The 20733-nt window shown below is 38.0% G+C and overlaps 1 protein-coding gene across 2 annotated transcripts; it reads left to right on the forward strand.

Moving 5' to 3' along the window:
• Window positions 1-343: 343 nt before the first annotated feature.
• On the forward strand, window positions 344-20270 carry LOC113059960 (calsyntenin-3-like). Of its 2 annotated transcripts, XM_026228683.1 has the most exons (19): window positions 344-668; window positions 1511-1577; window positions 3682-3804; window positions 4829-5039; window positions 5144-5352; window positions 7610-7759; window positions 8012-8197; window positions 8522-8809; window positions 9755-9867; window positions 10027-10186; window positions 10669-10728; window positions 10887-11035; window positions 11198-11346; window positions 16029-16255; window positions 16738-16899; window positions 17383-17528; window positions 17685-17820; window positions 17967-18151; window positions 18716-20270. In XM_026228683.1, the coding sequence occupies exons 2-19, from the start codon at window positions 1511-1513 to the stop codon at window positions 18860-18862; spliced, it is 2868 nt and encodes a 955-aa protein (XP_026084468.1). In that variant the 5' UTR covers window positions 344-668; the 3' UTR covers window positions 18863-20270. The 2 variants fall into 2 exon arrangements, with proteins under 2 accessions (XP_026084468.1, XP_026084469.1); XM_026228684.1 differs by lacking the exon at window positions 1511-1577.
• Window positions 20271-20733: the final 463 nt, after the last annotated feature.

Here is a 20733-nt window from a genome sequence, read left to right on the forward strand (position 1 = left end):
CTCCAAGTGGGAAATAAATGTGTGAGTTTGATGATGAGAAGGAGTATATACCAGCTTCCAGATGCTTCCCTCAAAGCCAGAGGTATCACACTGGCAGCCACCTCGCTGATTATTTAGGGACCGCTAATCCGGAAGAACAAATACTATGAGCTCTGCGTAGCTCATTAATATTGAGCAGGATATGTTAATATTGTGTCGATTTGGTTGTTGCATATAATCTATTTCTTATGCACTAATGCCCTCCAATACTGCCTGGCTCATGAATATTAATTAAATAGCCTGCATCCGAGCATTCCATTAGCAGAAAATTAGTTAATGAATATTAATAAGCAAACCCTCGCTGCAGTAGGATTTGTAAATTCTCGTTTCACCGAGGCTGAGTCCTGAGCGCGAGAGAGACGCAGTGTGGGCGGGTTAAGAAACTGCGAGAGGGAGGAGATACCACACCGTCTCTCTTTTTTAATACACGGCATCCACTGAAAACGGGGACATTGGTTTCTTCGTATCTAATCTTCAAATTCCAGGTTCGTTCCTTCTCACAGTTCGAATCATTTCGGGAGGCACCGGAGGCCCCAGCGCTCCACCCATCGCGAGCATCAGACTGTCATAGGTGTGAGTCTGACGGGTGTTTAGAGGAGACTGAGCGGGGTACCATCTCACACCTCACGGTAACGGACATTTGATCCCAACATAATATTTTTAATGTAATTCTTGCGCTTAACACAGGTGTTATACTATCTGAACAGCTTGCAAATATTATTATACGGTGATTTTGTAATTTATTTACAGTCTTAAAAAAATCGATTAATGTTTGTCGCATATATGTGTGAGATCTATGAGTGCGCTATAACACATTTAACACCGGTCGTTTTAATAACGCGTTTTAAACACGAGTAGGTTATATCACGTTGCTATCAGTCAGTCATCCAAGTTGGAAATGTGTTAATCTTGCTTTAAAAATACTAATGTAAGTAAATGACATAGTCTTTCTAAATCTTTTCAGCTCAGATGTTATTCGAGGTCAAGCGTCATGAATCACGTTTGATATTCTGTTAACAAACCTGCCTGTGATATCCGCGCGCGCGCGCCCGTTCGCGAGGATAGGCTACACCTGCACGCGCGTGTGAGCGAGGATGCGCGGACTTCTCAATTTCACGCGCACTCAGTTCGCTTAATACGAAGGTTTTATTGAGTGTTGATTTTCACTAGTAAATACGGGATATATAATAACCGACATAGCGTATCTCAAATGTGAGCCAGACCTCCTCGGCCATACTAGGCTACGAAAACGATGTCAAGGCTTTTACATGGACTATAATATTCACATTTACATAGAGCGGAGTATTTGTCTTAATGTTTACGTTTAAGGAAATGCAGGCAAGGAAATATGTCTGTCTCTGTCTCTTGTCTCTGCGCTTAACTGTTTCTCCTCTGTCCTCTCTCTTAAACTGCTTCATATCAGGTTAATGCATGTTATTTCCCTCTGTCCTTCCCCTCCTTCCTCCCTCAGATGGCCAGAATGAGTTTTCTCTCCTTTCTCCTCTTTTGCTTGACTTCGGTTGCCCATGGCAACAAAGGTCAGTCTCCTCCATCCTTCTGAATGTTGATACTGAGCATCGTGTTGATGATTAAGTGTGAATGAGTGTATTAACATTTCTGTTGGCACCTCTGGCACAATCAGTTATTTAAACCAGAAGCTCAATTCGCTGTGCTGGGTGTTAATTATGAAATCAGTTATTAAATAGATGCCTTCTGTATGAATGACAACAGCAGATTTTGTAGAGATCACAAAAGGTAGGCCACATCTCAAGGTGACATGGGAAGAGACGACATGCTGAAGAAAGTGAAATCCTAGGAGATGTGGGAAAGGATGTAGGAATCACACGTAGGAAGATAAGAACGAGTAGATGAAAGTTACGTGGAGAGCAAAATGTGGCGAAGGACAGAAAGAATGCTGATTATGTACTGTAGGATATCTGTAAGAAAGAAAGCAGGAGTGAGAGTTCGACTCTTGTCCTTGAAGAAAAGGGTGAAAGCTTATCTGTTCTCGTCTCTGCTATTTTTAGACACGTGAGAAACCGGAGATGTGATATTTCTTAATTTACGGCTAACGTTTCTCCGTATGTGATCACAGACATGCATTGCTCTTTCTGTCTATCCTCTGCACAGCTGTTGACAGAGTCGTTCAAAATGCTGTGGTCAGTGTGTGAGAGCGGCACGTGTGATAAATGGAGTGAGATGCACAGCGTTGTCTCTCACTGCGTAATCCAAGGAGTAATCCAGTGGTCTGATGCTCAGATTAATGTTATATGGCTGAGTGAGGGATGAGAGGGAGGAACGCGGGCGTGGGTGGGTGGGTGGGAGAGAGAGCGATAGGTAGAGAAATGACAAAAAAACGACAGACTAACTTGAAATATGAGAAGGAGGTTGTTAGCATGTAGCCACACATGAAACAGATTTGCGAGTTAGTGGTCAACACACTCTATAGTACTAGTATAATATCCTATGAACAGAGTCATTTTTATGAAACATGGCTCAGTAATAAAGTTGTCATGATTTTTACTTAAGTTTCCATAATTTTTACTGGCACCACAGCAAGAAAATGATTGATTTAAATTTTTTAGTAATACATATTTGCTAGAAATATTTATATGTTTTTTTTAAATATAAGTGATTAATTAAATTAATGTTTTTAACACTTATACTGATATTTTAACATGAATATACAGTTCCATTCAAATGTATGGTGTCGGTAAGATTTTTATTGTGTAGGGTACGTGCTGAATTAAATATATACTTTTTTACTGACCCCAAACTTAAAAAAAATTTGATTGAAATTAAACATATTTTATGTAACTCCATAAATAAAACACACTGGAAAACACTGGCATACAAATCACGATAATATTGGACTGCAGTTCCCAACACACACCTATGTTCTTTAGACTATCAGGAATTTTTTTTTTTTTTTTTTTTTACAATTTTGGCAGACTCCTCTATGTTAGCCAGCTAAATAACATTATCTCAGTGACAAAGCAGCATCAAAGCAGATGCCAAAATGCATCACAGAAAACCAAATGTTTAAGTTGCAAGGCATAACAATTGAATGTACAAGTTATTGAATGTAAGATTTTTAGTGGCAATGCAGCACCAGCCAGAAAGACCCCAGGCCAGTGGGCCAGCCTTATTGTTGAAGGTTTCTAATATTTTAGGGTGTTTAATGTAGGTTTGCGAGGTTTGGTGTTCTTCCAAGCATTTTAAGAGAAGCTGTCTGTCTGTATTTGAGCGATAGGTGCAATATACCTCTCGGTGTGCGATCAGGCCAAACATTTCTACACCTAATTACTCTGCAAAGCAGCGAGGTGTGGCATGCTGTGTGTGTGTGTGTTTTGTGTGTCAATCCCCATATGGGTATGATTGTAACTTAATGTGCAAGTGTTATGCATACGTACAGCTGGCTGAACCATTGCACCATCTGTCACTGATGTATTTTAGCATGATTTTTTTATTTGTTGCAAAGTCCTTCGGCTTGGACTGCTTGTGTTCGTCTTTGAGCCTCTGCTCACCCACCTTCATGACGGCGTGTTATAAATAGCCTTGTCAAAAAACAAAACAAAAAATCACAGATTGTTCTTGTAGCTCTCATGCCTGTCCCTTGCTTTTGTGATTGTTCTTTCTCAGCTAATAAACACAAGCCATGGATCGAAACGGAGTACCAAGGGATCGTTATGGAAAACGACAACACTGTCCTCCTCAACCCCCCTCTGTTCGCCCTGGATAAAGACGCACCGCTGCACTATGCAGGTAAGGATGCATATCATGTCGCACCTTTATGCGTTGAGCTGCAGTCACTTTAACGATTTCTGTATCAGTCATTTCAGTAGGAATACACTCAATTAGGAATTTCGTGTGAGGACTAAAGATTTCCCCCCTCAGATTTCACATAAGGGTCAACTGTTCATGTTAATATGCTGCGTTGACCAACAATAATAAGCTGCTTGGTTTGTTAAATAACAGTCAAATTGAACGCACTGTACTCCTATCCCTTATAGACTAATATGGTGTTACCATGAAGGTCTGTAGACAAATCATCTTATTTGTCTGCAAAATTTCTCTGAAATTAGTGAATGTGACCAGATATTTAGTCATGCTTTGGTAAATAAACAAATTACAGTGCAATTATAAAGTGTACAGTAAGTATATTGTCTATTGTCAATAATAGTTATGACAAACTTGAAACCTGTTTGGTGAAATTTTTCACCCCGATGCTAAATTTCTGATTGCATGGATTCCTATTGAAAGAACTGGTGAAAATTGGCTGAACGGCGATAAAAGTGATCTGTAGTCAGTAAATAGAGTAAATAAACTCTTATGCCTGAAGTGTGAAAAGGAAAAACTAATTTTGCATTTAATATTACTAGTGTATTTCCAACTGACAGGGTCTAGTGAAGGGTTTGGTGTAAGGGTTATTTTGAAGGGGAGGGGGCAACGTTGGAGCTTCTAGCAGCTAGTTTAGTACTACGGTAATTACATGTTATGTTTACACAAATTACAGAGGGATTACGGCTCGTAGACCTCCCCCCTCACAGGCTGAGCTAACATTCACAGTGCTGTGTCATGTGTGACAGCATTTCCTGAGCGCAGACAAGTGTTTACTTCCAGAAGAGCACTCAGCAGCCCCTTACACATCATTCACATATGTATATATATATTTTTTTTTACTTGTTTAGTAAATGGCACTTTAAATTAGCATTTGTACAAAGGTTGTCACAAACAAAATATATTTGATTGAAATGTAGTCAATGCAGATGTATTATTCTCTTGTCAGGGGAGATCTGTGGGTTTAGGGTTCATAACGGACCGGGTGGTTCTAGCTCGGCTCAGTTCGAGGCAGTGGTGTTAGATCGCTCGACTGGAGAAGGTCTGGTCCGCTCCAAGGAGCCTCTGGACTGTGAGAGCCAGAAGGAGCACAGCTTCACCATTCAGGCGTATGACTGCGGTGAAGGTCCTGACGGGACCAACAGCAAGAAGTCTCACAAGTAAGAGATTTCTTCGGTTCAGATGGAATTTCCCTAAAAATCAGGTTTCTGCTCATTTCTGCAACATCTGTCACATTCTCACACTCTTACCCCGCTCTTCCCAGGGCCACTGTGCACGTTCGTGTAAACGATGTGAATGAGTTCTCTCCTGTCTTTGTGGAGCGTCGGTACGAGGCGTCGGTGCCCGAGGGTCGTCTGTTTGATCGTATTGTGCGGGTGGAAGCCGTTGATGCCGACTGCTCACCTCAGTACAGCCAGATCTGCTTCTATGACATCATCACGCCCAACGTCCCTTTCACCATTGACAATGATGGTGAGAACCACAACTGCCAGCTCTGATAAAATACAGATACACGCTGCACTTTTTATCTCATGTAGGGGTGAACGGGGACTATTGATGACACCTGACAAAAATAGTGATTTTAATTTTAATATGTAAAATTGAATATGTAAGCATTGAAGATTAAATAGATTTCAGTTTAAAGATTTTTTTTTTTAAATAAAAATGGAATAAGTTTCTTTTACATTAATCAATGTTCTAGATTTTAGTCTGGTGAGTCTTTTTTTTTAAACTATTATTTTTTTTACTATTTAATCTCCAGGTTGATTAAAATGTATTAAATTTAACATGATTGAAAGGCTCACCCTATTGCCAGCAGCTTCCATAAAAGATCTGATCAGTACTGTAAGGTTGGATGCAATTTAACTGTAGTTATGAAATGAAAAACAGTACGAATTGAAGGTGAATTGAAAAATGTAATCTTTAAAGCACATTATTCAACTAAAGCATGCAGCTCAAGGATGTTTTATTATTATTATAATTTTTTTTATTCAGCTAGCAACATGTTTTATTAAAAGGATTTAAAGGTTTGAAAAATCTGTATTATTTACCCCCATATCTTTCCAAACCTGTTTGACTTTCTTTATTCTGTGGAACATAAAAGTTTTTAGTTTTTCCATACAGTCAATGTTCTGTTTTGTTAACAACATTCTTCAAAATATCTTCTTTTGTTATCTGTAGAATGACTAAACGATGACAGAATTTTAATTTTTTGGGTGAACTATCTCTTTATTCAAATAATTATAATGTAAGTCCCCATATAAATAAAAAACTTTTCAGAAGAGTATAATGTTATTACAGTGATGATATTGTTACTTTTAGATAAGCTTTTATTTAAGGGTTTTTAAATGGCCCAAAACTACTGTTACAGTCACCCCCATAATATTATTGTTGTAATACATAATATTAATCATCATTAATTTAATCATTATAATGTTGCATATAATTAAATAAATGAGGCAGCTTGTGAATGTTAAGCTGGCTTTTAGGGCAACTCTCTGAAAAGCCCAGTTGCTGCAGTGAGACGGAGAGATAGTCACTATTCCTGATCATTCAGTGCAGACCAGAGCACCCATTGACAGACTGAGGGGGAAGCGATCAATAGCCAACGTGCTGTAACATGTCAAATGCTGATGAAGAAGGAACTGGCCAACTAAAAGAAACCAAAACAAGGGAGAAAGATACAATGAGCAAGCCAAACAAGGGAGAGAGCTCCTCTTTTTAGCCATGACTTTGCAGATTTTTCTGCTGTAGTGTATGTGGTTTGCTTTCGTAATTTGGGTCAGGCTGAACCAGACACCGCTGTGTGAATATCCTTTTATTTATTGTGCCCTTTCAAAATCGTTCTTTTACTCTCTCTCTCTCTCTCTCTCTCTCTCTCTCTCTCTCTCCCTCTCTCCTTCAGTCCACTGTTGGCCTACACCCGTCGCTGTCGTCTTTCATTGCTGTTTGTTTTTTCTCTCATTTCTCATTTTGAGCTGCTTTTTTAAAATAATATCTTCAATGTCCCTGACAGTATTAAATCTGCTTTATTATTTACAATCTGAGACTATTTCACCATAGCTTCTGGCCTTACATTTTTTTCAGCATTCTCTGTACTTATTTAGCCCGATATACACCCAACGGCCTTTTTGTTAGGCTGTCAATCACCCTAGTAGAAATCAAGAAAATCATCAGATCAAGCAACATATTTCCAGTCTTCTGTTGTCTGACAGGAGTTGCACTCAATGTGGTCTTCTTTTGCTGAAGCCCATCTATTTCAAGGTTTGACATGTCGTGCGTTCATAGATGCTCTTCTGTGTACTTCATGGTTATCTGAGTTACTGTTACCTTTTTCTCAGCTTGAACCGGCCATTGTCCTCTGACCTCCGGCATCAACAAGGCATTTTTGCCCACAGAGCTGCCCCTCACTTTGTATTTTTACCATTATTTCCTTGGTATTTCTCCAAGGAAGTACCAAGTCTCTTTTTCAGACCATTCTTTGTAAACCCTAGAGATGTGTGTGAAAATCTCAGTAGATCAGCAGTCTCTGAAAAGACCAACCCATCTGGCTCCAACAGCCATGCCGTGTTTAATAACACTTAAGTCACCATTCTTCCCCATTCTGATGTCTTGACTATGTCTACATGCCTAAATAAATTGAGTTGCTGATATGTAATTGGCTTATTAGATGTTTGTGATAACGAACAGTTGAACATCCATACCTTCTCTCTATCTCTTACAAATTCAGGGAACATAAAGAACACTGAGCCACTGGACTCTAAACGCCAGCGCGTCCACAGTTTCTGGGTGACAGCGTTTGACTGTGGGAAGAATCGAGCCCAGGCTGATGCTCAGGTCATAGTCACAGTAAAACCTTCCTGCAAGCCAGGCTGGATTGGTAATTATTTGTATTATTTTTTAATTTAATTTAATTTATTACATTTTATATTTTCTAGTATTATTTATTATTATTTATTTTATATATATATATATATATAAAATTGTATTGATTTATTGTCATGAAAAAAATACATTATCATTTGCCTTTTTATAAAAAAAAAAAAAAAAAAAAATTCTAAATTGAAAACTGATGTTATGCTACATCCCATGTTATTTTCTGTAATTATATTTGTATGTATTTGAATTACAGGATGGACAAAGCGCCTCGAGTATACTCCTGGTTCTGGCAGTATCCCTCTCTTCCCGAATCTGCACCTGGAGACGTGTGAGGAGACGGTTTGGAACATCCAGGCTACTGTAGAGCTTCAAACGGGTCATATTGGGAAGGGCTGTGACAGGGACAGCTACTCAGATCGATCTGTGCGCAGACTCTGTGGTACGTTTGATTAATGCTGTTGATTCCTGAATTTGTCATTTCTTCGATAAATTGTCTACGGTTTTAATTAGAGGATAGCAGATCCTTGTTCCATTAGGATTAGAGATGATTAGTGAATGGAAAACTGAGGATTTCAGTCTCTGTTGCGAAACTGTTTATCTCTTTAAGAGCAGATGGGAAAATGTCCCAAATCATTCCATTCTCTTTAGATTAGCTGCAGAATGGAAATCTCTTCAAATTAGGGTGTACTCAATAATTATATAGTTCTTGCTGACACCAGCCCTGTTTTTAATCAATAATGTGTTGGCTTTTTAATGTTTTCAGGTGCTGTGAGGGGTGAAGTTGACCTCCTTCCACCTCCATCTCCTGCAAGCAATTGGACCGCCGCGGTGCCGACTCTACCATCTTCTGATTCATCTCTGGTCTTCTCCTTCAATGGCTCCACCCATGTTGCTGTAGTACCTGATTCCATTGCTTCAGCAGTATCCGGTGATCACTTCACCCTGCAGTTGTGGATGCGAAGAGGAGGGGCCAGCACCCAGCCACCGGCCAATCAGGCGAGGGCAAGCCGTAAAGAGGAGGAGACTATTATCTGCAGCACTGTAAAGAATGGTCAGTCTGTGCTGGTATTATCACCATACTAAAATATCAGTAACATTTCAATTCCAAAATTCCAATGCCAGTAAAATTATATATATATATATATATATATATATATATATATATATACATATATATATATATATATATATAATGTTTGGGGTTGGTAAGATTTTTGAAAGGCGTTTCTGATGTTCACCAAAGTTTATATGAATCATTTTGATCATTTATATGACCAAAATACTGTAAAAACAGTAATATTGTGAAATATATTATTAGATTTTAAATGAGCTATTTTATATTTTATATATTTGTAAATATGATTTGTGTGATGGTAAAGCTTAATTTTCAGCATCATTACTCCAGACTCCAGAGCGTCACATTTAATATGCTGATTTGCTGCTCAAGAAACATTTCTCGTGATTATCAATGTTAAAAATAATAATGCCTAATGCCTAATATTTTTGTGGAACTGGGAAACATTTGTTAAGGATTGTTTCATGAATACAAAGTAAAAAAAATATATATATTTAAATATATATATATAAATTTCAAATATATATTTGAAATATAGATTTTTGTTACATCATAAATGTCTTTACTGAGACTTTTGTTCAATTCAATTATTATTAATTCTAATATTATTTATTTTAAGTATCTTAATATATCTTATTATTATACAATGGTATTGTACATATTAATATAAATATGAATAAGTGAAACTGAAACCATGGTATATAGTCTGCAATTACTTCTGAATAAAATAAGCAACAAACTCTATTTCTAATGCACAGATATGATATTTTGACAGATATTAGATGTGTTTACTATTATATGAAAATTGAAATGAAACATGAAACTTAGTACTGAAGTGCCAGACATCCCTGATCAATGCTCAATGCTTAAGAACTCAAATTTGTGCAGCTCTATTAAAGAGTTTTGTGGTCTCATTTCCAGATGACTCGTACTCTCACTACTCTTTATCGGTACACGGCTGTCGTCTCTCTCTCTTCTATTGGCCTGATGTGTCCACCGCAAGACCCGTCAAATTCCTTTGGAAACTGGAACAGGTAATCCAACTGTGACAGCAGATCTCGGTTACTTCAATCCTGTCACACACACTCTGTAACAGGAATGGTTTGATACATCTTGTTGTGGAATGCAATTCATCTGTATGTGTACACGTTGTTGTGGGGCTTAGCTGAACTTTGACCCTCTGACTCTGACAGGTGTGTGACAGCGAGTGGCATCACCTGTCCCTTAGTGTGCAGTTCCCCTCTGTCACACTCTATGTGGATGGCGTGACCTTTGATCCCGCACTCATCCATGACAACGGAGCTATCCCCAACCCGGCACCCCACCAGCGGCTGGTCATCGGAGCCTGCTGGGGTAATTGTAATATTAGTCATATGTGATAAAGCTTAGAGGCTGGTGTGACGGTATCAGCAGAAGGGGGAGCAGAAATCTGTAGTCATGATCTTTTCCCAGACTATGTGTGTTTCAGCTATTAATAGACTCATGTATTATTCAACTAAACAGAATCGTTCTTACACAATGTGGCTCTCGTTTAGTGTGTGTGTGTGTGTGTGTGTATGAGTGTGGTAGAACGATGCCCAAGCTTTCCAACTTCTGCTGTTCTTCTAACTGGGTCACCTAGTCTGTGTTAATCACCTCCTAGACTGATGTTTTGACACTGGGCAGAGTAATAGATCAAATAATGACAATTCTGCCATTATTTACCCACCCTCATGTTATTTCAAATGAAAAAAAATGTGTTATGCTTTAAATTTTTACATGAACTTTTCCTTTAAAATGAATAAATACAGCTTTTATCAGTTTCCTTTCAATTTTCAATCTTTCCGTTGCTGCAGAGCCAGAAGAGAAACCGAAAGACATTGTGAACAACACCATGCCCGAGAGTAAAGACACAGGTGAGGTGCACACCATGTCTGTGTGTGGAGGAGGGTGTGCAGGTGTGAGGTCTTCACAAGCTATCTGGGATCAATAGAGATGCTCACTTAAGTGCCGATATGTATTTAATGTTCAAATCGATTCATATTTATATATATCTTCTCATTTTGGCCCATAGTGAAGTTTGTCAGTGGTTACAAAGGGCTTTTGTCAGGAGTGACTGTGCGTCCAGGAAATGTGGAGCCCCACAGTGTTGTGGAGTGTCTGTATGCTTGTCGAGAGGGCCTTGATTTCGGAGACCTTGAGACTTTGGGCTCAGGCATGAAGGTACTTGGATTGTAACATCTTTACACATAATACAGTCATACATTTTTTGGTGCACTACTATAAATGATCTGCTTTGATTTGTTTTTGTTTTTTTTGTGTCTGAGATGCAAAATTATTTTCTATAGTTTAAGTCACATTTATCTTGGAGCATCCCTTCCTCAGGTCCATGTGAACCCTAGCCAGTCAGTGCTGGTGTTAGAGGGAGACGACATCGAAAGTTTCAACCGTGCTGTTCAACAGGTGACATACAGGAACTCTCTACGATTCGCCACACCTGGTGTCCGGCCACTCAAACTGACCACCTCTCTCAGGTAGACAACCATCAACACACCCAAAAAATTATCTCTCTGCAGCAGTTCAACTTACCCAACTAAAGTCTTGTCAGAAAATGAACTTACTGTAGTGACCAACAGAAGGTTAGTTTCAACTACCCAAGTTGAAATTAAGTAACAAGATATTGTCCATAGCTATTGCCCAAGTGCAGAGTAAAGAAAATCTGTAAAATGTCATAATTGCACTTAATACATTTTTGTTGATAACAGCTCCCGTTTTTTTGGCAAGCATGTAGATATTAGGTATTTACTTTACTGCTTCCAGATATTAGGTCAATGGGTTGTGGTGACCAGCTGTAGAATCAACAATCAGATGGAGATTAATTTAACCAGCTGCTCACAGATTAATTGGCATCATCACATAAACATATGGGCACACATTTATGCAAAGTTGCAAACAGTAACGTGAATATAATATTCTGATTAATTAATAAAAGTAATCACAATTATACATATATAATTCAGAAGTTTGGGGTCAGTTAACTAAAAACTGAAACTAAAATAAATTAAATTTTTAATCAGCAAAGATGCATTACATCAATCAAACATGACAGTCTTTTTATATATATATAATGAGATCAATTTTATTCACAAAATATTAACCATCACAATTGTTTTCAGCATTGATTATAATAAGAACTGCGTCTTGACAAGCAAATCAGCATATTAAAATGATTTCTAAATGATCTGGCCACACTGAAGACTGGGGTATGGAGTTAGAAATGTGTCTTTATTACATGCGAGAAAATAAAAGATCTGAGAGAAAAAAAAAAGTTTGAGAGAAAAAGTTATCACACTGATAGCAAAAAAACATTTCATGAGAGAAAAAAGAATATTTGAGAGAAAAAGTTTTCATGCCAATAGCAAAAAATAATAATATTTGAGACTAAAAAAAGTTTTGAGAGAAAGTATTTTCTCATAGAACATAAAAAAATATACATTTGAAATTTTAAAAATTATTTCTGAGAAAAAAAATCTCTCTCAAAAAACTCTCAAATATATATTTTTTGCTATCAGTGTGAAAATATTTTCTCAAAAAAAAAAAAGTGTTTCTCTCGAAACGCTTTTCTTTGCTCTTGATGCAATTTCTTGCTCTCGTGTCAGGATTTTGCTTTCACTGTGAGAATTGTGTCATGGGCGGGGCCACGTTCCTATTGGCCAGTCGGGTGAGCATCGTCTTGTCTTGGGAGTCGAACTGAATCATTACACCATTGTTCGGTTCACCTGCATAGATGCCGCCTCTGCCTTATGGATAGTTAAGTTGAGCACAGACACTCCAATGTTTGGGTAAGATGATGACACACAGCTGGCTGAGCAAGTTCAGTATCACTGAAGATTAAACATTAAAAAATAGCACTCATATTCATGAATGAATGTGTATTATATTATTTGCTTGCTAATTGCTAGTAAAGCTAACCAGCCATCATGCTAGGTAAACTTGCAAACTCACCTGGTTTATACTATGTTTAAATCAAATGCCAAATTAATGTTTTGATTTAGATAGTTTCACGCCTTATTTAGTGAGTAGTGAGCAGTGATTGATATACCGTTTGAAAGTGTCCCACCTAGTTTTGTTTAAAATAGTCTTTGTATGGTTGTTGCACATGTTTAGCTACACTGCATGTATAGCTCGCAAACTCAGCTACACGGGGCTTATTCTAAATATTTTTTACCATCTAGCTGAGGTCTAGAGCTGACAAGGTAAATTGCAGGTTTAGGACTAACTCTTACATTAGCAACCCACAAATATGTTTGTGCCTGTACTGTCATGGTAATTATTTTTTCTTTTAAATCTTTCAAACGGTATGTCAATCACTGTCTAACGTTAGCTAGTTGTAGGGTTGCCACCTTCCATGCATACTAATGTTAGTTGAAAGTTGTGCGGGAGGTTGTAAGAACAAGCAGTTACTCTTCAGGTGCTTTGAGGCTAGCAAGTGCAAAGGTAGAAACTAGCTCACTACTCACTAAATAAGGCATGAAATCTAAATCAAAACATTAATTTGGCATTTGATTTAAACATAGTATAAAACAGGTGAGTTTGCAAGTTTACCTAGCATGATGGCTGGTTAGCTTTACTAGCGATTAGCAAGCAAATAATATAATACACGTTCATTCATGAATATGAGTGCTATTTTTTAATGTTTAATCTTCAGTGATACTGAACTTGCTCAGCCAGCTGTGTGTCATCATCTTACCCAAACATTGGAGTGTCCGTGCTAGTGATGGCCGATTCGTGAACGAATCGTTCAATTTAACCGGTTCTTCTTAGTGAACCGGTTGAACCAGTTCACCAAATCGAACTGAATCGTTTGAAACGGTTCACGTCTCCAATAAGCATAAATCCACAAATTACTTAAGCTGTTAACTTTTTTAACATGACTGACACTCCCTCTGAGTCAGAATAAACCAATATCCCGGGGTAATCCATTTACTCAAACAGTACACTGAATGAAATGCTGTGAAGACCGAACTGAAGATGAACACCGAGCCGAGCCAGATAATGAACGAACACGCCCACTGCTGGAGCAGTTCTCGTTCTCGAGTCAAGAACCGGTTGCTTCGGTGTTCGGATCACCAGTACACTCAACCGAGAATCGTTTCTGTCGGACGCGTCCGATTTGAGAACCGATGAGCTGATTCTCGTTCTCGAGTCAAGAACCGGTTGCTTCGGTTTTCGGATCACCAGTACACTCAACCGAGAATCGTTTCTGTCGGACGCGTCCGAATTGAGAACCGATGAACTGATGATATTGCGCATGCGTGTAATTTTGTAAGTATTTTGTTAAACATCGGAAAGTGTGATAAAATAACTATATTTTATTTTGATTTTTTTTATTATTATTTTTTTTAGATTAATGTTTCCAATCTGTATATTGTATATAATGTATAGGCCAAATGGGTTTTCAGGGAAGTTGGAGAATAATTAAGACTAAAGACTCTTATATAGGAATAAGGGATGATTTATGAGATATCTGTACTGTATTTATAGTTAATGATGACATTCACAAATTGAGTTTGTAGTAAACAGAACATGAACATGAGTAAAGCAGCTGATGACACTGAACTGCAGCACGTGCCGGTTAGAGCGATTCTCGTTCTCGAGTCAAGAACCGGTTGCATCGGTTTTCGGATCATCAGTACACTCAACCGAGAATCGTTTCTGTCGGACGCGTCCGAATTGAGAACCGATGAACTGATGATACTGCGCATGCGCGATTCAGCGTGAAGCCAACTGACTCACAGCATGTCTCTGAACCGAAGGGATTCTTTTGGTGATTGATTCTGATTCTGTACTAGTAGTTATGAGCGGGTATTTTGAGGGCTTGGATGAAGGGCAATCTGGCGAAACGTAAGTTCATTTAATAACAAATACATCGCAATGGATTATGTTTAGTAAGTGGATTATGGTGTCTGCGCTGATGACACCTAATTTATTTACTTTATATCTTGAAGACTTAAATCCTCATATGCACATTATTGCTGTTACTGTATTTAGGTGTTGTTGCAAAACTCAAATGTAAACTTTTCATGATTATGAAGTTTTAACTGACTAAAGTTATGATTACTGACTTTATATATTTGAATGTTTGATAGACGTGACGCCATTACGTCATCGCCAATGACGTCATTACGTCGAGCGTGAAAGAACCGATGAACCGGTTTTTTCAACCGGTTTATTGAATCGAACCGTCCGAAAGAACCGGTTCGCGGAAAAGTATCGAACTTCCCATCACTAGTCCGTGCTCACTGCTCAACTTAACTATCCATAAGGCAGAGGCGGCATCTATGCAGGTGAACCGAACAATGGTGTAATGATTCAGTTCGACTCCCAAGACAAGACGATGCTCACCCGACTGGCCAATAGGAACGTGGCCCCGCCCATGACACAATTCTCACAGTGAAAGCAAAATCCTGACACGAGAGCAAGAAATTGCACCAAGAGCAAAGAAAAGCGTTTCGAGAGAAACACTTTTTTTTTTAGAGAAAATATTTTCACACTGATAGCAAAACATATATATTTGAGAGTTTTTTTCAAAGTATTTTGAGAGAGATTTTTTTTCTCAGAAATAATTTTAAAAATTTCAAATGTATATTTTTTTATGTTCTATGAGAAAATACTTTCTCTCAAAACTTTTTTTAGTCTCGAATATTATTATTTTTTGCTATTGGCATGAAAACTTTTTCTCTCAAATATTCTTTTTTCTCTCATGAAATTTTTTTTGCTATCAGTGTGATAGCTTTTTCTCTCAAACTTTTTTTTTCTCTCTCAGATCTTTTATTTTCTCGCATGTAATAAAGAACCAAAACTCACTCCATAACTGGCTGCTAAATATTCAGCTTTGCCATTACAGGAATAAATCACATTTTTAAACTTATTAAAATAGAAAGAGTTGTATTAAATTGCAATAATATTTCACAATGTTACCGTTTTACTGCATTTGCAAACTTGGTAAGCATAAGAGACTTTTTACCACTTAAAACATTTTTACCCACCTTAAATAAAATATTACATAATTGTAAAAGACCAATTCACTTAAAACATTGTTCATTATTAATGTGTTCATTTTAACACAACAAAATGTCTTAAAAAATATTAAGATTTTTTTATCAAATATGGAGTTATTCTCTTTAAATCATCATGTCTCTTTGTCCTTCTGTAGGTGTTTCAGTGAAGAGAGCTGTCTCTCTCTCAGACAGTTGGAGGGTTACCTGGTCGTGCTCCAGCCTGACGCCCCTCAGATCTCTCTCTCTGGGGTGGGACCCCACTTGGCCCGGCCAGCCGCTGAATTTGAGGGCCCTCAAGGGGTTCCCTTGTTTCCTGAGCTCCGTATCGTCTGCTCCTTGTCTCATGCTGTGAACACAGCTGCTCAGGGCATGGAAGGAGGGGGTATGTTTTGAACATCTCACCTAAAACAGTAATCTGTGAACCCACCGCTTGATGGATGACCTCTAGAAGGGCTTTTTAATCAAAATGGATTCGATTCATTTATCCTTGGAAAATGATCTACACATCAGACCTTGTAACATCCCAGAGGCTTGACTTGATGAATAACTATGTACAAAAGATCTGCAGTCTATGAGCTTTGTTCTGGTTTTGTCCAGAGGCGATGCAGCATAGAGAGATTTTTTAAATGAAGAAGTCAAGGTCAATGCACTGTCAGATATTTGCAAGTTAGTATGCAAGCATCGTCTCTTGATAGAAGGTGAGATCAAAACAAGCAATGGAATTACTTATTGACCCCCAGGTTAACCTGTTATTGGTGACTTTAGGCTTGTGCAATGCAGCAGACAGACCTTAGCTTTCCTCTCACTTCAGTGTTATGGCCAAAGGGCAGATAATTACTCAGTCTTGTTCCGTCTCTTTATTAGCACTGATGTCAGATGCTGTGGCTCATACTCTGGACGGGTGTGAAGTCCAGCCCTTGGGGGAGGAGCTGAACCCAGAAAGGGAGGAGCTTCTGGTCGACATGGAGGCATTAAAAGAGAGGGGACTGGACATCATCAACACAACGGCCTACATTGCCATCACTGGTAAAAAAAAATATATATATTAGCTTAATGGCTTATACACTGGTGATAAAACTGTTTTAGAAATTGAAATATTATAAGTTTTTTGTGTGTTTTATTTTGTATGAATAGTGTTCTGTGCTGTACATCTTCAAAATAAATGTCACTTGGTTTAATATGTTATTTAATAATGTAAAACGTCTTTATACATGTTGAAGTGTTAATTTAGTGTTTAAATATGTTTTGGGGCTGTCAATGCAAATGATGTACAGGAATCAGTAAGATTTTCTAATGTTTTTGGGAACAGTCACTGAACAGTCATTTATTTTAACGAAAATACAGTGAAAATAATAATTTTATATTTGAATATATTTTCAAAAGTGATTTATTCCTTTGGTGTCAAAACTGATTTTTCAGTCATTACTCCAATCTTCAGTGTCATATGATCCTTCATAAATCATTCTAGAAAACAACAACACCTTGTTTCCTTCCTTTTCTCTCTTTCAGGAGCGGAGTCTATCTCTGTGTATGAAGATGTGTTGCGCTCCATTCGCTATCGCTTAGCAAAGGGCTCTGCTCGTTTCGAAAGAAGGTTCCGGCTGTCGTGCTCAGAAATGAACGGCCGCTACACCAGCAACGAGCTGACGCTGGAGGTAATGAACACCACTGAACACACGACACTGATGTGGATCCTCCAGCCTGACCTACAGCACACACACTTCCTGACCGAGGGTACCACTGAAAGACCAGACTCTTAGTTAACACACACTCTCACTGTCTTTGTCTGGTTTTCTCCCACTCTTGCTCAGGTGAACTTCCTGCACTCTCTGGACAGTCTGTACCATCCGTCTCACCTGCTGGCATCTCAGCAGCAGTTCCTCCACCCATCCCATCACACTGGAGAGCTCAGTGGACACACACTCCCTAACCCACACCGCAACTCGGGTACATGTTTGACATTTATATATATATAAACACACAGATATTCATCAGTACATCTTATTTTTCATCTCATAGGTTATTAAAAGTTTAGCTATAAAAATTCTGAAATATAAAGAATGAACAATGTTTCTCACTCCTCGTGCGTACAGTTGTTCCAGGAGCCGCAACTGTCATCATCATGGTGTGCGTGGGTTTCTTGGTTGTCATGGTGATTCTTGGCGTCTTCCGCATCCGTTCCATCCATCGCCGTAGTGAAGGAGCAGGAGGCGGAGGCAAAGAGGGCAGCAACCAATGGGACGATTCGGCCCTCACCATCATTGTGAATCCAATGGAGGTATGAATAGTGAAGTAGATACAGCTGTTCCAAAGTTTGGGGTCTGTAATTTTCTCAATGTTTTTGAAAAGCCTCTAATGCTCACCAAGGCAGCATTTGTTTGATCAAAAACACAGTAAGACAGAAATAATGTGAAATATTATTCTTCTCATTTAATATAACTGTTCTCCATTTGAATATATTTTAAAATGTAATATATTTCCGTATTAGCAATGATACATCTTCAGCAGCCATTACTCCAGTCTTCAGTGTCACATGATCCCTCAGAAGTCATTCTAGCATGCTGTTTTGGTGCTCATTTCTTCTTATTATAAGTGTTGAGAAAAGATGTGCTGTCTGATACTCTTTTTTTCTTGGAATCTTTGACGAATAAAAAAATCAGCATATAATGTCTTAAGTGTCACTTTTGATCAATTTAATGCACCCCTACTGAATTAAAGTATTAAATTATTTAACAAATAAATAATCCCACTGACCCCAATCCTTCTGAATGATAGTGGATGAGCATTATTACTAATGTGTGTGGTATCGTTTACGCATCTTTCTTTTTATTTTCTCTCTCAGACATATGAGAACCGCATGGGAATTGCACCAGATATGGAAGAGTGTGATGACGAGGAAGAAGTTGTGGATTCGCCAGATGATACCAGTGATGACCAACGAATCATCATCAAGAAGGAGGGAAGAGACTCCGCCCCCAGACGCTACTGAGCCAATTAACCACACCCACATAGTAAAACACCGCCCACTCATTTAAAAATACAGGAATATACAAACACACACAGATGCACCATCAAAGAAAATGAATATTGTCTAACACGCCAGCGACACAATTATAGGATCTCAGCCTCTGTGAATGCAATGCTTCTCTCTGGAATGTACGCTCCCACAGTGCACAATGCATTCCCTCTTTGCCACTCTCAACCCAGATCCCAATATTTATTAATGGCACAATTATATGTTCATTCATCCTACAACCTTTCCAACTGATGTGCTCACAACACTGAACATAATGAAAACCCTAATTGTCAACTCATCTCAACTAATTGACTCTGAATGTTTCAAATTACAGCCTTTTGTAATTAATGTAATGCTTTGTGCCCAGTAAACCGAGTACAAAACTACTTCAGAAGCTGTATTTCCTCTGCACAATCTGTCTCTTGATACATTCCTTGAACAAATTCACATGTACAGATGTAGAGGACTAGTCAGTAAAGGTGTTTTGTAATAGTGATAGACTACAGCTAGGTATGCAAGTGCTTTCTTTTAAGCATCACAATTCACACACACACACACACACACACACAAATCTTCTGTGCACCTCTTCTCACAACCTCACAAAAAACACAGTACAGTGCAATGCCCTCTGCTGTATCAGAATGTTAGCTCAACTTGGGCAGTTTTGATTGTACTTAAATGTATGTAAATACAAATGACTACTACTATTATAATCATTTTTTTTGTTGTCGGTTCCATTATTTTCGTTCATTTTCAGTCTTTGCACTTTCAGATAGCCTCTGTATTTTTTTCTAATATCTCTTGGTAAAATACAGTGATAATGACAATAATAGTATTAGTAATAAGAGCGATAATGATTGGCTTGATGAATGTCTATTTATTTGTGTGTTCAATTGTGTATTTTAAAAACTTGTTAATATCTGATTCACAGTGGAACAGAAAGGCACATTATTGTGATGCCTAGAACACTTTTCACCTCCGCCATCATCCTCCCTCTCTCTTTTCTCTCCTGTCCATTCTCTGTCCATACCCTCTTTAGATACTGCCACTGCTTTTTTGGTTTCTGAATGTACAACTGTGCCACCCCCTTCCTCTTTCCAGCTCGCACTCCTCCTCTCTTTTTCCCGTGACTATTTCTCTGTCTGTGTTAGTGTACAGTGGAAACCTGTCAGTAAATAAAGGCCTGTTGTTTTTGCAGTGTGATATTAAGAATGGATAAATTTGCATTAATAAGCTATGTTATTACAATGGTTACCATTGGGACAATTAACTTTACTTATAGACACAATGACATGGATTATATGGATTGATTGTTATTGAAAACCGTCTGAAGAAATAATCTGTTCAAGAAATTCATAATAAAAACACACGGATGACGTCAGCAGATGGTCAGTGTTTTTTTTTCCCTTCATGTTATAGTATTTAAAAGATGAAAGTTGTAGACTAAAAATATTTAAAAACAAACATCGCAAATAACAAATTACACATACGATCATAATGTGATTATTTTGAGAGATGTGGATGTGATATGAAATATTTTAGAATATAAATAATGAATTGCCTGTGCATCCTTCCTCTTTTTCAGGACGTGTCCTCCTGTCATAATTTTTTGGATGAATCATTCAACCTGCAATTATTAAAGATTTAAATCATATTAGTTCATAACAATATCACATTAAACGTGTGAATTAAATAAACCAAATACAGTTTTTTTTGAGCCGATGTCACCATTTCTGCCACATCAGCTGATTTAGAATAACTTTTTGACTGCAAAACTAGCCATAGGAACTATTAGGAAATAATTTCTATAATCAATCAATCAATCAATAAAATTTTATTATAAG

Source organism: Carassius auratus, chromosome 41 (assembly GCF_003368295.1).
Source record: "Carassius auratus strain Wakin chromosome 41, ASM336829v1, whole genome shotgun sequence".
Lineage (NCBI taxonomy): Eukaryota > Metazoa > Chordata > Actinopteri > Cypriniformes > Cyprinidae > Carassius > Carassius auratus.

Coding starts and splice junctions, on each gene's coding strand:
- LOC113059960 (XM_026228683.1), top strand. CDS start 1,511: ATGGCCAGAATGAGTTTTCTCTCCTTTCTCCTCTTTTGCTTGACTTCG. Junction 1,578..3,681: donor GGTTGCCCATGGCAACAAAG/GTCAGTCTCCTC, acceptor GTTCTTTCTCAG/CTAATAAACACAAGCCATGG. Junction 16,900..17,382: donor GGCCTACATTGCCATCACTG/GTAAAAAAAAAT, acceptor TCTCTCTTTCAG/GAGCGGAGTCTATCTCTGTG.